The sequence below is a fragment of the Mus pahari genome, chromosome 1, assembly GCF_900095145.1.
Source record: "Mus pahari chromosome 1, PAHARI_EIJ_v1.1, whole genome shotgun sequence".
In the NCBI taxonomy this organism is placed as follows: Eukaryota; Metazoa; Chordata; class Mammalia; order Rodentia; family Muridae; genus Mus; species Mus pahari.
Window position 1 is genome coordinate 143,523,008 of NC_034590.1, and position 16,030 is coordinate 143,539,037.

Below are 16,030 nucleotides of genomic sequence, written 5' to 3' on the forward strand. Positions count from 1 at the left end.
CTCACAATGATGGAAGAGTTTTTTAAAGAAGCTATGTACAGATATGTCATGCACATATCATGGATCAAGAAGTAAATCTCTAATGTTGCAAAATACTTTGTTTTGTTGACATACTTTTTAAAAGTTGCAACCTTCATCTCTTTCTCTTCATTATCAGGACTTGCCTTTGCTTCTCAATGCGGGAAAACAACAAATATTCTCTTTCCAAGACTCCCTTGCAGCTATGAATGATCACATGGTATAGTTCTAGAGAAGAGAAAATAAGGAGTATTCTCCTTGTATTCTTACTAGTTTCTACCTTCTCCCCCCCCACACACACAAAAAAAAATCCTAAACATAATCTTCCTTCCCCCTTTACTTCAGCCTGCAGTTGTACAAAGCAATCTTTTGACCACTCTAGCATCCCCCTTCGCTGGGGCATCAAGCCTCCACAGGACCAAGGTCCTCCACTCCCACTGATGTCAGATAAGGCCATCATTTGCTATTTTCTGTATCTGGAGCCATGGGTCCCTCCATATATACTCTACTACCCACCTCAAATAACATGAAACCACAGCCCTCTTCCATCTCTTCTTCAGAAAGTCTGCATTACCTCTCGTTACAAATCACTTTCCCCAAACATTTTTTGTCCAAGTATAATTCTTAATTTATTATTAAATATAATCTTTAATGCTGACAGTTTTTACAGACTGTTCATCAAAAAACAAAACAAAATGAAAACATAGACCTGGAAAAGGAATTACTCTAGGCTTTCTGAAGGAATCACAGAATCCTTGGAATCAGAGCAGGCAAGGCACAGCACAGTAAAGCACAGACAGGTGGATGTGATAAACAATCCTTCTCAGAAACAGTGCTCTCACTGACCCAACCAAACACTTTCCACATTCAGTGCCCTTTTCCAGAGGTTCCTCCATGCATTTTGGCTCCAGGAAGCTATTTCCAGACAGAGACATAAACAAGATCTGTGACTTTAGATGAACTGACCAGATCAGTTACCTAGTGAGGTTCCTTTATACACAAGTAAGTCACTATGGTTGGATAATGCAGGGACCTGGTTGGATTCTTTTACAGATTGCACACACCAGAAGCACACAGGCTGGAAGAGACTAAGTCTACTGGGAAATTATGTTTCTGTGATTTATTTCCATGCAGGGCTGGGCACACCAATTACTAGTGATGTAGTGGCCACTGTGGGATAGTTACCAGTGAGAAAGGAGAAACTCCTACTCAGACTTTGAGAAAAGCTTCACTGGGGAGAATGATGGTGGGAAATGAATCCTTGTATAATCCTTATATTGTTCTAAGTCATGAGAAATACATTTTAAACAATACCATGTGTATGTATGTACGTGTGCGGTGTGTACATGTATATGTGTGTATGTGTATGTGCATGTATATATATATATGTATATATATACATATATATATATATACATATACACACACACACACTATATGTACAGTGTGTGTGTGTGTGTATGTATATAGTTTTGAGATCAACTATTTTGAACCTTTATACTGAATATGGTATTCCCATCAGGAGACATGTTCACAACCCTTGAAAATCCTGATCAGTTTATTCTTCAGCAGTTAACATCCATAGAATTACCAAGTGGGAAATGGAGTTACCAAAACATGCTCCAGGCGCCTTTTGATTCAATCTTCAATGTTTAAATAGGTAAACCATAGGGAAATAAATGAAGATTTACCTTACCACTATTGTTTTTTTAAAACAAATTTACTTTTGAAATGAAGTTCAGTTTCCTCCTAAAATGCTCTTTTCACCTACCTACAAAAATATGATTGGGGTTCAAAATTTGACTTTAGTTAACTTACATGATTTTAAATGCAGCTAGAACTTTCATACAATTCAGGTTACATTGTCCCATCTCATTAATTAGACCGTCTAGATCATAATTTCTAAAACATTACTTTCAGATTGATGCTTAAAAATTATTTGGGGCCGCTTTCCTCCCAAATCAGAATACCCAGCCTGGAAAACGTGAAATGGAGACATAAACATTTGTGATTTTTCAAATGCCTCTCCAGAATTTATATTTCTCATTAAATATTTACTTTGTCCTTCAAAGGAATTGTCTACCCAAATCATTTCAACATGATGTCTGTAATTGTGAAGACCCAGGAATGAGTACAATATTGGATATGTGGGTTTAAATAACTATTCAATGATTCAAAGGAATCATGAGGGAAGGAGTAGCTGACATAAGAACAGACAGATACATTTAAAACTTCCTCTTTGATGACTACATTTCCAGCCTTAACACTTTTGTTTTAAAATCTACATTCAAGGCAAAGCTTTGTATTGTGAGGTACATTTGATTGGCGAAAATATTAAAAATCATTTAGAGTTAATGTTGAGAGGAAGAGCTGTGACTTAGCAGGATAAGGACACTTTGAGGAATACAAGGCATAAATCAAAGCACTGCAAGTGACATTCGCATAGTTGGACTCTGGAGGTCATTCCAGAAATGATCGGAGCATGAACAATTACCCTGAGCCAGGCAGATCCATTCTAAAGTGACTTATCAGAAGGACTATGCTTGTTTGAATGCAAAAACAAAACAAAACAAAAAAACTGGCATGCTAATTTGCTGGGTATATTTTAGCTGGGCTCAAATATTTGTAGTAAAGTTACATGGTATTTTGTAAATATGACTAGGGAAAAATATACTAATCTTATTCTAACCTAAAGAGAATTAAACCTCCTTTTTCCTCTCTGTAAAATCAAGTATCATTCTAGAGGACTTCTAGAAAGTTCGCTTGTGTTCTCATTTAATAAGTCTATAAATAAATAGGATAAACATCATTCACATATCTTCAAATACTGTCATTATATTTCAGGGATTTCATATTAGAAGGAATTATCTCTTAAACAACCACAGAGCTTCAAGGAAAATCATGCTTTAGGATAAAGATCACAAGGTATTTGGTTGTCAGTGGCCCTTCTCTCATATTCTCTTGCTCACTAATAACTCTCTCTCTCTCTCTCTCTCTCTCTCTCTCTCTCTCTCTCTCTCTCTTCTTTCTTCCCTCCCCCTCCTCCCTCCTTCCTCCCTCTCTCTTCCTGTTAGCATGCATACTCATAATCATACAACAACACAAGCATATACCTCTGTCCCATTAGCAATAAACGACCTGTCCCCCAAACAGAGACAATTACAAAAATTAAACTGGTAGTTCACATTTGTGTGAAAACACTCTAAAATGTGCACAGAGCATAGCTTTTCTTCAATATCTGTTAACTTTTCACCAAGTAGTGACAACTTCAAAAGGAGAAGAAATTCCTTCAAATGCTAGTATGACAGCGGGCTTCAGAAGTTCCTGCTTCCGATTGTGTCCAAAATATCTTATTCTGTAGATTCCTGGGTAGGCAGTATCTGGAATATGCCAGTATATTGTTGCATTGCTCAGACCCAGTATTCCTTTGTCCCAATAAAACCTGTTAATAGAAAACAAACAGCAAAAAAAATACAACATTGCTCTTTAAAATGTGTAAGTTTTCATCCTGAATACAAGTCCAGGCCGCTTTCCTACCAGATGAGTTCAACCTGCCGATACAACATTTAACCTACTGGCCCAGTTTGCAATGCCCACCTTATGCCAGGGCCTTGCTCAGTAAGTTCACTCTTCTAACGTCTTCTTCAGTCCCCAAATCTACCCTGAGTCCCACACCTTATGCCTGAGCCTAGTCTAGACAGCCACATCTATCTGGCCCATAACCCCCAAGTTTTGGAACGAATGTGCACACGTCCTAGTTCCCCTCCTACTACTTGATTCCATCATACCTGCACTATGGACCACTTTCAGGTTCGGCCCAGCTTGTACATCCTATGCTCTGTCCCAGCCTGTTTGTGTTCACATTAGACATAAAACCAACTGAAGAAATCCACATGCCTGGGTCTCATCACAAATACACAATCAATGTGAAAGAACAAGACAGTTTGTCCTTCTCTGAAATCCAGCAGTCCTATAGAAATGTTCTCCAATGATAATTACATGGGTAATCCTCAAGATCCAATGTTTGAAGAGCAATCATTAACTTAACTTTATCCAAGAACTCAAAGACTTTAAAGAAAACACAAAGAAACAAACCAAAGAACTTAAAGAGAATGGGTGCCTTAGTGATGCTCAGAACACACACACACACACGCACACACACACACACACACACACATACACACACACACACACATAAATAAGACAATCCAGGACTGAATGCTGAACTCAATAAATAGATAGAAACATGGAAGAGAACTCAAGCTAAAGATGGAGATGCTGCTGATAATAATCTGAATGACACAAGGAAAAACTCAAAGGAAACTTTCCTAGTTGAATGAATGGGTCAAGCATGATATAAAATATTAGTACTTGAAGGTAAAGGTATTAGACCACACTAACGAAGTATATGAAAAAGGGGGGAAAGGGCAATCGAAAACAATGGAATACCAGAAAAAAAGAACACACTTTCAAATTGTAGGCATAGATGAAGAGAATTTCAGGTCAATGGAATAGAGAGGATGTTTAACAAGATAATAAAAGAAAACTTCTCCAAACTAAGGAAAGACACACTGATATAGCTAGAAGAATCACACAGAGCAGCAAATAAACAAGACCAGTGAAAAACTCGTGGCCTGTCAATGTTCAAACACTAATATAAGAATCAAAAGGTGAGCATTAAAAGATGCAAGGGGAAAAACACACTAGTGAAATAGAAAAGAAACCCCAACCATGCAACCTCAAATTTCACAATGCAAACTTCAAGAACCACAAGAGTATGAAGCAATGCATTCCAAGTTCTAAAAGACTATAACTACCAACCTAGACTACTATACCCAGAAAAATCTATCTGCCATTGAAGAGTGGAGAAAGAAAACCTTTCCAAAATACAAAATGGCTCTTGTTCACTAAACCAATCCTAAACAGAATACCAGAAGTAATACTTCAAATTCAAGAGAGAAATAATTATAGCCAAGTGAGTGTTGAAAGAGAACAGATAAAGCTATAACTCTGATATAGAAATTATATCTAACAGCACAGCCAACAAAAAACAACAAAATGATGCTATATAATCAACACATACCATTCAATAATAACTAACTATTAATGGCTTAACTCTTCAGTCACAAGACAGAGGCTGACTGAAAAGATTAAGAAACAAAATTCATCTTTCTGTGGTCTATTAAAAAAACTTGTCTTATCTTTAAAGTTAAAAGATGAAAAAAGTATTTCCAAGCATATGGGACATGGAATTCAAGCAAGCATTTCTTTCGTAGTGTCTGTAAAAATAGACTCTGTACTAAAACTAACCAGAAGAAATAAATAAGGATCCTTGATTCTAATCAAGGGAATGACTAACCAAGAAGACATTATAATTTTAAATTTATATGTACCAAATTCTAGTCCATCTAATTAAAAAAAATCATAGAATTAGAATTAAAAACACAAGTTAACAACAAATGAAGATTGGTTGGCAATTTTAATAAACCACTGTCGCCAGTAGACAAGCCACCTGTACCAAAAAGAGAAAAGAAAAGAAGAAAAGAAAAATTTCAGAATTAAATGGCATTATTCATTGAATAAGCCTAATGAATAGCTACAGAATATTCCATAGACACATCATAGATTAAACATTCTTCTCAGTATCCCATGGAAGTTTCTCTAAAACAGACCAAATATTGGGATGCAAAACAAATCTTAACAAATTCATTAAAGCTGTCATAATGCCGTGTAGTCTATCTAACCACAATGTGATAACAGTTAACAGACAATGCAACAAGTCTCCAGTAAGTACACAATTCGTGGAGATTAAAGAATTTATTTCTGCTTGATGAATGTGTGAAAGAAGAATAAAAAAATTTAAATACCTGGAACTAATGGAAAATGAAACACAACAAAAACTCTAGGACACATTAAAAGTATCTACATTAACTACATTTACATACAGATGAATCAATCTGGTGTGGTTGTGCACACCTTTAATCCCAGCACATGACAGGCACAGGCACATGGATCCATGGTGAGCTTGAGGCTGGCCTAGTCTACATAGTGAGTACCAGGATGGCCAGAGCTACATAGAGAAACCCTGTCTCAAAAAGGAAAAAAATACAAAAAATAGAAAAAGTACAAACAAATGACTTAATGATGAATGACAAACGTTTGGAAAAGCAGATACAAACCCAAACCCACTTAGATGGTAAGAAATAATAAAAACAAGGGCTGAAACTCAATAGAAACAAACAAACAAAAAAGTCAACAAATCTAAGAGCTGATTCTTTGAGAAGATAAACAAGATCAACAGACTCTTTAATCAACTAACCAAAAGAAGGGAGGGAAGAAGGAAGAAAGAAATGAAGGAAGGAAGGAAGGAAGGAAGGAGGAAAAGATCAAAATTAACATTTAGAAATGAACAAGGAAACATTACAATAGACACCAAAGGAATTCAGAATATTCTAAGGGAAGAATACTTGAAAATCTGTACTCTATTGAGTTTTATAAAATGGATGAATTTCTAGATTTGGTAAAATCACCAAAATTAAACTAGTTTAAGAAGAGCTCAACAATTTAAACAGATGCAAAATAATGAAGTGATAAAAAGAATTATAACATGCCTTCCAACTATAAAAGAAAGGTCCAGGGTCAGCAGAATCCTGTATTAAAGATCTGCATCAAATCCTTCTCAAACACTTCAAAAACAAAAACAAAAACAAAAACAAAAGCAAAAACAAAAACAGAAAAAGAAGGATTCCTCCTAAGGTGGTTTGAATATGTTTGGCCCAGGGAGCTGCACTGTTTGGAAGTGTGGCCTTGTTGGAGGAAGTGTGTCACTGTGCGAGTGAGGTTTCTGAGAGCTTCCCGAGGATGCCGGTCTACTCTTGTATGGCTTCAGAACAAGACGTGAAACTCTTGGCTCTTCCTGTGCTATGCCTGCCATGCTCCCATTTTGATGATAATGGACAGAACCTCTGAACCTGTATGTAAGCTCCAATTAAATGTTGTCCTTATAAGTTCTGCCTTGGTCATGGTGTCTGTTCATAACAGTAAAACCCTCTAAGACACCTCCCAAACTCCTAAGAATTCAGCATCATGCTAATACCAAAACCAGATAAAGACACAATGAAACAAATGAAAACAACAGGCTGATATCCCTGGTGAACACAGATGTTTTAAATCCTCAGTAAAACACTACAAACCGAATATAGACACAGACACATATCAAAAAGATTATCCACCACAATCAAGTTGGCTTTATCCCCCAAGATGCAGGGATGGTTAAACATACTGAGCATAAATCAATGAATATAATCAACCACATAAATAAGCTTAAAGACAAAACAGGCATGACCATCTCAATAGATTCAGAACATGCTTTTGATAAAGATGAACATACCCCCTGATAAAAGTCCCAGAGAAGAAAGTGCCAGGGGAACATACCTCAACATAATAAAGGCTATATGTGACAAATCCGCAGCGGACATCATCCTAAATGGAGACAACTTGAAACGATTCCACTAAAATCAGGTGTGAGAAAGGGCTGTCCACTCTTCCAACTCACTTTCAATATCATGCTCTAACCACTAGTTAGAGCAATAAGGAAGAGAGAGAAATTACATAAATACATATGGGCATGGGGAAGGGAGTCAAGTTATTCCTCCTTGTAGATGATATGCTATGATACATAATAGATGCTAAAAGAGATTTCACAAGATACCTTCTCAAAACAATCAACAATTTCAGCCACGTCGCAGTATACAAAATCAACTTAGGAAAATCTAAAAGCTTTTCTAAATACAACCAATACACGCTGAGAAAGAGATCACAAACACACTCCCATACACAACCATACACAAGAGAGTCAAAGGAAATAAAATATATAGGAATAAACCTAAGCAAGGAGGTGAAGACCTTTACAATGAACTCTACAGAATCATCTCGACTCCTTCACCCAACTCTCTTCTCAACCAGTTTACAAAAAGGCTGGCTAGTCTTTCCAGGAATCCCTGTGACCAGAGAAAACTGAAGTTCATGGAAGCTTGGCTGGGGCCATAGCTCAGAGATATGGTGCCTTCTTCCTACTCCACTGAAATAAAGCCAAAGGATGGCAGCTAACACCTCATTAGTGCCTAATCCTAAAGAAACCTGCACTATGCGGCTTCCAGTCGAGATGAGGCCTAATAAATCTGTTAAATGTGGCCAGAGGGAGCCTTAGGGAACCTTGGGAATTTGAGAAGTCTTTTAGTTTGTCCTTCCTACATTGTGACGCAACTGTTTTCAAAGCTTCCAAGACAAATGATCAATAGACATGTTTACCTCGTCTCCCAGGAGGCATCGTTATACATTATCTGCCAGTCGGCTACAGAGTCCTCGTATTTCTCCACAGTGAGGAAGGTTTGATGGGTCTGAAATACAATTAACACCACTTACCAAGCTCGAGCAGTTAGAGAGAGATCCCGTCTGCACTGTCTCTCCTCCATACACAGCAATCCAGCCATGCCTGCTGCTGTGCGCACACACTAGGATTTTACCCAAACAACTAGATAACCCCTTTATGCAGTGTCTTCAGAATAACAATTTACCCTCCCTCAAATAAAATGGAAGTTTAGGAATTTTAAAAAAGCATAATTATGGTGTTCACAGCAAATTAGAGCTGAGAAGAAATTCAACATGAAATGAGATTTTAAAAAGACTTAAGTCAAGATTAAGAGTGAAAGATTTTCTCTAATCAGCAAGAAAATGGGACTTCATCTCTGTCTTTGAGTAACTGAATTATTAGTTACTATGCCTTCCTCAGTCAAACAGGTGCAAAGTTCATAAATTGCCCTGTCCTAGGGTTCTAAAGACACCGCTACTAATAATAGATGCCTAGAAACTATAACATGAGCAGAGTGTATTTCTATACTGAAAGATAACTAATAAAGCAGTTTGTTTCAGACAAAGAGTCCAGCCTCAAATAAAGGAAAGATTTGAATAGGACAAGCTAGTAAATAAAAATGGCCATGTGTCCACTACTATCAAGATGTTTAGACTGCCTCCCTTAAAGGTAGGCCTTGTGGGGCAGTGGAGATGGATCAGTTGCTTGCTAAGGGAGCACAGGGACCAGAGTTCTGATGCACAGAATCCATATGCACATGGCAGAGGTGCCTATAATCCCAGTGCGAGGGAAGTGGAGACAGGGGACCCCAAAGTTCACTGGCTAGCCACCTTAATGCTCCAAGTTCAGTGAGAAACTCTGTCTCAAAAAAAATAAATAAACAGAGGACAAATGAAGGTGAGAGCCAATGTTGGTCTTTGGCCTCCATGTGCATGCGCCCACAGCACACGTGTGTGTACACATCTACATGAACATACACACAAATAAGAGCTGTGTTTAGGTTACTCTTCACAACCCTTTATACCTGTCATTTACAAGTCTTCATATAACTTTGATAAATGGATTACTTATTTATATTTTGGTCATATCATTGTTTAAAACAATTCTCCAATCATTTGATTGATACATGATACTTTAGTAAAAACAGGCTCATAATCATGATGGCTAATCAAGAGATCTGTTTCTGCACATTCAGGGCATAAAAGCATTGAGTGAGAGGGCTCAGATGAAGTAGTAGGTATGATGGTCCCTAATAACTAAGTCTAGAATACAGATTGGAAAATATACTTAGCTCTCCAAACTATCAGGAACAAAGCTTGTGATTAACTTTTCCCTACCTCCCTATCATAATCTCTTACAGGTACAATTTACTACAAATGGAATGTTCTGCCACTGAGTTTACTCAAAGTAAACTCATGCACAAAGTAAGGACAATAAGAAAAGCTACTGGATAGCAGTGAAGATTCAATTAGATGCATGTAACAGCATATACAAAGCATCTAGACTAATACTTGTAGACAACAGTTGCTCAGCAACTAGAGACAATGATAATTGATGTTTGCAGATGATCAAAGAGCACTAGACATTGTTTTGTACCATCTCAGAGTATTTTGAGAAATGAAATCTACTCTTATTACAATGCTGTTATCATCCTGTTCTCACAATGGCGATTAAAGTACCCTGTGGATGTTGGGCTTGATACAGGATTTCGGTGTCTTCAGAAAGCAGTGTTATGAGCATGCAAATGTTCTGGTGGGCTTGGCTACAGGTGTGTACTGACTGCCCAAACATTAGAACATTTCTCCAAAAGCTTATATGCGATGATATTATGTTGCTACAAGTCTACCATGGAAGTAATGACATTTGAATAGACAGAAATGACACAGCTCATTTGGGAAGAAAGCAAATTATAATTTGAATTATAAGTGATTATGGACCCTAAGGAGAATGGCTCACAATTTAATGTCTACATCCTCAGTCAGGGGAGGGAAGTAGGCTAAGAGACACTTCCATGTGCCCACTTTCCTCTAAAATGTTTCTTCAAACTTTGTAGGGAGTTTGTGGTAGTGGATTGTTATCTTCTTTTACTTTGTTTAGCCCTTTAAAACATGTGTTTATTTATGTTACTGAGCACATAGTGTGCCACAGAACTCATGTCAAGGACAGAGGACAGCTTGTGAGCATGGACTCTCTCCTTCCTCTATGTGGATTTCTGGGAGTGAACTCAGCTTCCTCAGGCTTGGTAACAAACATATTTACAAACTGCGTCACTTTACCATCTAATTTTTTTACTTTATAAGTCAATGTTGACATATAGCAATAGCTGGTATCCAGCTAGTAACATCTCACCTCTACTTCCCAAGTTCTGGGATAACAAATCTGTGCCACAGTACTTGGTGATGGCTGGCATTCAACTAGTGATACCTCACCTCCGCTTCCCAATAAATGGGATTGTAAATCTGTGCCAATGTATCTATTTGCTCAGATTTTTATAGACAGAACCTGTGCTATTTATTATTTATTGCTTATTTGAACATAAGACAATTCTAAGAAAATTATAGAAAATTAAAGTTATCTCATTTCTAGACATAATACATATATGTGTGTATAACATATAATAAAAGCAAAAAATAAGATACGTCTTGTAATAAATTAATAACAATAATAACTCTAAAATAGATTTATGGGAAGAGAGGCACTTGCATAGTCTATTTTATAAATATACTGTTTGTTTTAACATTGGCCATATGTTTTTCAAGATTAATAAATAAAGATTTTATTGTGCCAAGAGTAAAGAACAGGAAAATGGATAATGTAAAATAACAAACAGCAGATGGGCCAGAACCTCAGGGCAGGTTCCAGTGTGTGATCACCCCTTAACAGAAGAGTTGGGTAGCTATGCTGGAGGGGATAGGAAGTCCCCAAAAGGCAAGGAAATCATGTTTTGTTTTGTTTTGTTTTGTTTTTTGCCCCTTCAATAAGTTAACAAACTTAGTAAGTTCTAAATGTAAATATGTAAATGAGAATGTCCCTGAATCCACATCTTCTGGGGAAGCCGTGTGGTCCTGGAGGAGTTATTCTACACGTGGCACTAGAAGAGGTTGATTATATCTTCGTGGGCCCTGATCCCCACATCCAGTTCCACCCTAGCTGTACCCACTGAACATTTTCCCACTTCCACAAATAAAGTAAAAGAAAAAAACAAACAAACCCTGATACATGTTTGGATGTGCGATATCTCCTGTACAGTGCAGGGAAACTTGGTAGAGATGTGGAAGGCAGTGATGCTCGGTAGAAATGTGGAAGGCAGTGATGCTTACCTGGTTCTCGGCTGAATTCTTTGGGTTAGCGCCTACAAATACAACTTCAACCACTTCTCCCTGGAAATAAAAACAGCATTGAATTAAATCTAAATTAAGCCTCTCTATTCAGATTGGAAGCACCGTCTGCTCTGTGTTCCAACACCCTAGATGCTGTACACATTCTACACTATTTCACTAAGGGATGCCCTCCAAGTTTGTTAAGAATTAGATCCAAAGAATTTGACTCTGGCAGAGTCTAATAAATGAAGATCCAGAGCTATAATTTTCAATGTGATAACACGTGAAAATGGCTTCAGCTTATATGCCAGAGCCCATATGACATAGCCATTGCAATGTGGGCCTGCCAACTGTCAATTGAGAAATGGGTGGGTTCTCATGGGGCCCAAACATTCCTTCTAAACCAGTGGCTATTTATTTATTGACTGGGTGATGACCAGTCATTATCTTCAGATGTATACCCACTGGCGTGTCCAACAGGATCTGCTGTCTAATTCTGTATCCATGATCATATAGATGGCGTTGATTAAACTCAGTGGGACATCAAACAACAACAACAAACACACAAGCATAGGAAAGGACCTGCAGGGAGGAGCGCCATGGGCATGAGTGGGAAGGAGATAAGAGACAGTGGGGTGTGAGCAACCAGAACGCATTCTAGACACATATGAAATTACTGAATAATGAATTTAATTAATTAGAAAAGCTTGTAGAACTATATGCCTCAATGGTAAACTTTACTGGGAATTTTACCACACTAGTCTCTCCTAAAATACATTTCTAGCTCCTATAAACAAACAAATACATACATACATACATACATACATACATACATACATACATACATACATAAAGTAAGTAAGTAAGTTTAAAATCAGAGAAATAAAAGCTGGGTTTTACAACATCAATTGACATGATTAAGATGATTTTCCACAGGGATTCACAGAGGCCCATCTTCTAGGTGATTCTAAATTCTTTCAAGTTTGACAATTAACATAAGTCGTCACAGGATCTGACTCTGTAGTCATATCTAGGCTCTATAGAAAAATTTCAGAAATTAAATACCAAAAATCAAATCATCTCATCAATAAATGAGCTAAAGAGTGGACTAGAATATTCTGAGAGGAAGAAGGATAACTGTTCTAGAAATATTGTCTTAAAGTACTCAACATCATTAGCAGTCAGAGAAATGCAATTTAAAACCACATTGAGATTTTATCTCACGCGAGTTGGACTGGTACTAAACCAGCAACATCCACTGCTGGCAAGGATTGGGGGAAGAAAAACCCATTTCACCTGCTGTTGGACATGCATACATAGGCTGCCAATATATAAATCAGTACTGAGACTGCTCAGAAACTAAGGCTGGGGCTATGAGATGATCCAGTTTTACCACTCCTGGCTATATGCATGAAGGATCCCAAGTCGGCAATGGCCCAGCTTGCCTCTCTATTGCTGTGGTAAACTACTGACCAAAAACTACCTCAGGAAGAAGGGGTTTATACTTTCACTTCATAGTCCATCATTAGAGCAATTTAGAGTGGAAACTCAAGGCAGCAACCTGGAGTCAGGAACTAAAGCAGAAAAGTGATGCTTGCTCCCCATGACTTGCTCAGCCTGCTGTCTAATACAATCCAGGGCAACTCGCTTAGGAATGACACCACTCACAGTGGGCTCCCTCCACATTAATCATTAACCGAGAAAGTGCCCTCACAGACATACTCATAAGCCAATCCAAGATGAAGGAAAACTTTGCAGTTGAGGTTCCCTCTTCCCAGGTGATGCAGTTTGTGTCAATGTCACAAAAACTAACCAACATAGCAAACCAGAAAAATATTTGCATATCTATGCTATTGCAGAACTATGGACAAGAGCTAAGATAGGAAACCATCCTTTATGCTCATTAACAGATGTAACACGATAGAAGTTTATGCCACTATGAAGGAGAACTAAATTTACAGGAGATGTAATAGAACTGATGATCTCTGAATTAAACAAAAGAAGCAAGACTCAGAAAGACAAATATGGTGTGCTTTGATTCACATGTGGGTTTAGATTAAACACATGAAAATATATATCTGACATAGTGACCTGAAAGTAGAAAAAACTATGGGTTTTTAAATAGGTATGAGCTAGGTTTCTCTGTGATGTTACAAATATATATATATATATATATATATATATATATATATATATATATATATATATATATATATATAATTTAGACTTAAATATATGTATATATATATATAATTTATATATATTAATTGTTTTTCTCTGTTCACTCCATAATCCCTGTCCCCAAATCCTCTTATTCCTGAGCCCTTCTTTTCCCCAAACATTCCTCTTTCTTCTTTGAAGGCAGCATAGTCTATAACTCTCCCTTGTTCTCACTTCCTCTTACCTTCACACCTCTTCATCTCATTGCATGCTAATAAAATTATTTCAAACACAAATTTATACAACAGGGAGACAGACAAAAATTAGCATCACCAGGCTCCAGCCTTGTCCAAACTCCATGTAATCACAGGCCACACAAGCTTTTATTCTTTATTCTAGCTCCAGTTTGTGTATTTTGTCTCATGAATATTTTGTTGTAGCAACTCAGTTGGGACTGAGGCTGGGGTTGGGCATTGGAATATAATCCCCAAGGCTCTTAGCAGAGACACATTAGCCTAACGAGGAAGTCTACAAGCTCTACAGTTGGAAAGACAAGCCAAGGGTCATGATTTATCCCATTTCTCATTAGGAAAAAACTAAACAAAACAAAACAAGTTTGAGCAGACTAGGGGAGAGAAGTAGGGAGCAAATAAGAACAAAATATAACAGTGTGTGTGTGTGTGTGTGTGTGTGTGTGTGTGCGTGTGTGTGTGTGTGTGTGTGTGTGTGTGTGAAAATATAGAAATGAAACACACTTCTTTGTATGCTAACGAAAAACATAATATTAAAAAATGGAAAGAAGATGAACATGCATGAAAATATATAATCTGTATGGCTTTCAATTCCAAAGATGGGGTAAAGAATATTCATAAAGTGAAGGCAGAGGTAAAGAGAGGATGTGGGGGGGGGGGGATAAGCAAGCACGGCCTGTTTTCTCTAGACTTAAACATATGTAGTGAAAACAGACCAGGAACTTTTTGTGAGACTAAGAGGACCATCGGGAGGGGGCACAGGGGAAGCCAAGCAGAGGAGTAACTATGTATACACGTGGACTGGCTAGTTTTCCCCAACATGACACAAGCTAGGGACATCTGGAAAAAGGGAAGCAACCAAAAAGCTGCCTCCATAGGATTGGCCCGTAGGCAAGTCTATAAGGCATGTTCTTGACTAATGATTGATATGGTAGGGTCTTGCCCACTGTCTGTTGTGCCATCCCTGGTCGGGTGGCCTTGGTGGGCATATAAGAAAACAAACTGAGCAAGTCAGGTGGAGCAAACAAGTAAGCCACACTCCTTCATGCCCTCTGCATGAATCCCTGTCTCAAGCTCCTGCACGACCTTCCCTGGATGATGGACTGCAAGCTATAAAATGAAATAAACCCTTTCCTCCCCAGGTGGCTTTTAGACATGGTGTTTTATCACAGCAATTGAAACTCTATCTCAGACAAAATTCACGAAAATGTTGTGATGAAACTCATTATTCCTTATGCAAACTAAAAGCTTTCATAAAAAGTGTTGGCTATGAGGAAAAGTCCAGTCCTTTTGCTTTTGCAACTAGATCTGAGTAAAAAATAGTCAAAGATACTGATTCATATTCTTTGCATAGATTACCAGAAAACACAAGAGGAAACACCCCCTACTCAACCTTTATAACTTTGACACCAGAAGCCATGAAACAGGCAAAAACGATATTCCTTGGCAAGAGTCTAAAACTCAAAAACAGCGTGTTAGTAAAGCAGACAGCACATAGAACAGATTAGCCACTAGAAGCAGCAGGAATTAATATCTGAAAATCAGTTAACACAGATTACCATATTCATAGACGGAACAAAAGAAAACTACATGGTCATGTCAGTGACACAGAAAAGCACTCACAAAAATCCCACATCTGCTACCAAAAAAAGCCTACCAGCATGTTGAGTATGAAATAAAACTGTCTTGACCCGATTTAAGTTGTTTTCTACTAAACTCCTGACGAGTGTGTCATATTAAAGGTAGTACATGGAATGTGCAGTTAAGAGAAATTCCCTCTCTTGCAGAGGACTTGTGTTTGATGGCTCATGGCTATCTATAACTCTAGCTCTAAGGAACTGACACCCACTTCTCTCATCTGTGGATACCCCTACAAATGTAGCATACGTTCACACTGCTACATGCACACA

The 16,030-nt window shown here is 37.8% G+C and overlaps 1 protein-coding gene across 5 annotated transcripts in view; it reads right to left on the reverse strand.

Moving 5' to 3' along the window:
* Nucleotides 1–1,503: 1,503 nt before the first annotated feature.
* Nucleotides 1,504–16,030, reverse strand: part of Asah2 (N-acylsphingosine amidohydrolase 2) — a 112,608-nt gene continuing 98,081 nt past the window's right edge. For all 5 annotated transcript variants that reach the window (XM_029539594.1, XM_029539590.1, XM_029539598.1 and 2 more), the window contains 3 exons: nt 11,710–11,769; nt 8,329–8,417; nt 1,504–3,460 (listed from right to left, as the gene is read on the reverse strand). In XM_029539594.1, coding sequence (XP_029395454.1) covers nt 3,268–3,460; nt 8,329–8,417; nt 11,710–11,769 — 342 coding nt within the window. In that variant the 3' untranslated portion in view covers nt 1,504–3,267. The remainder of the gene's footprint in view (nt 3,461–8,328; nt 8,418–11,709; nt 11,770–16,030) is intronic.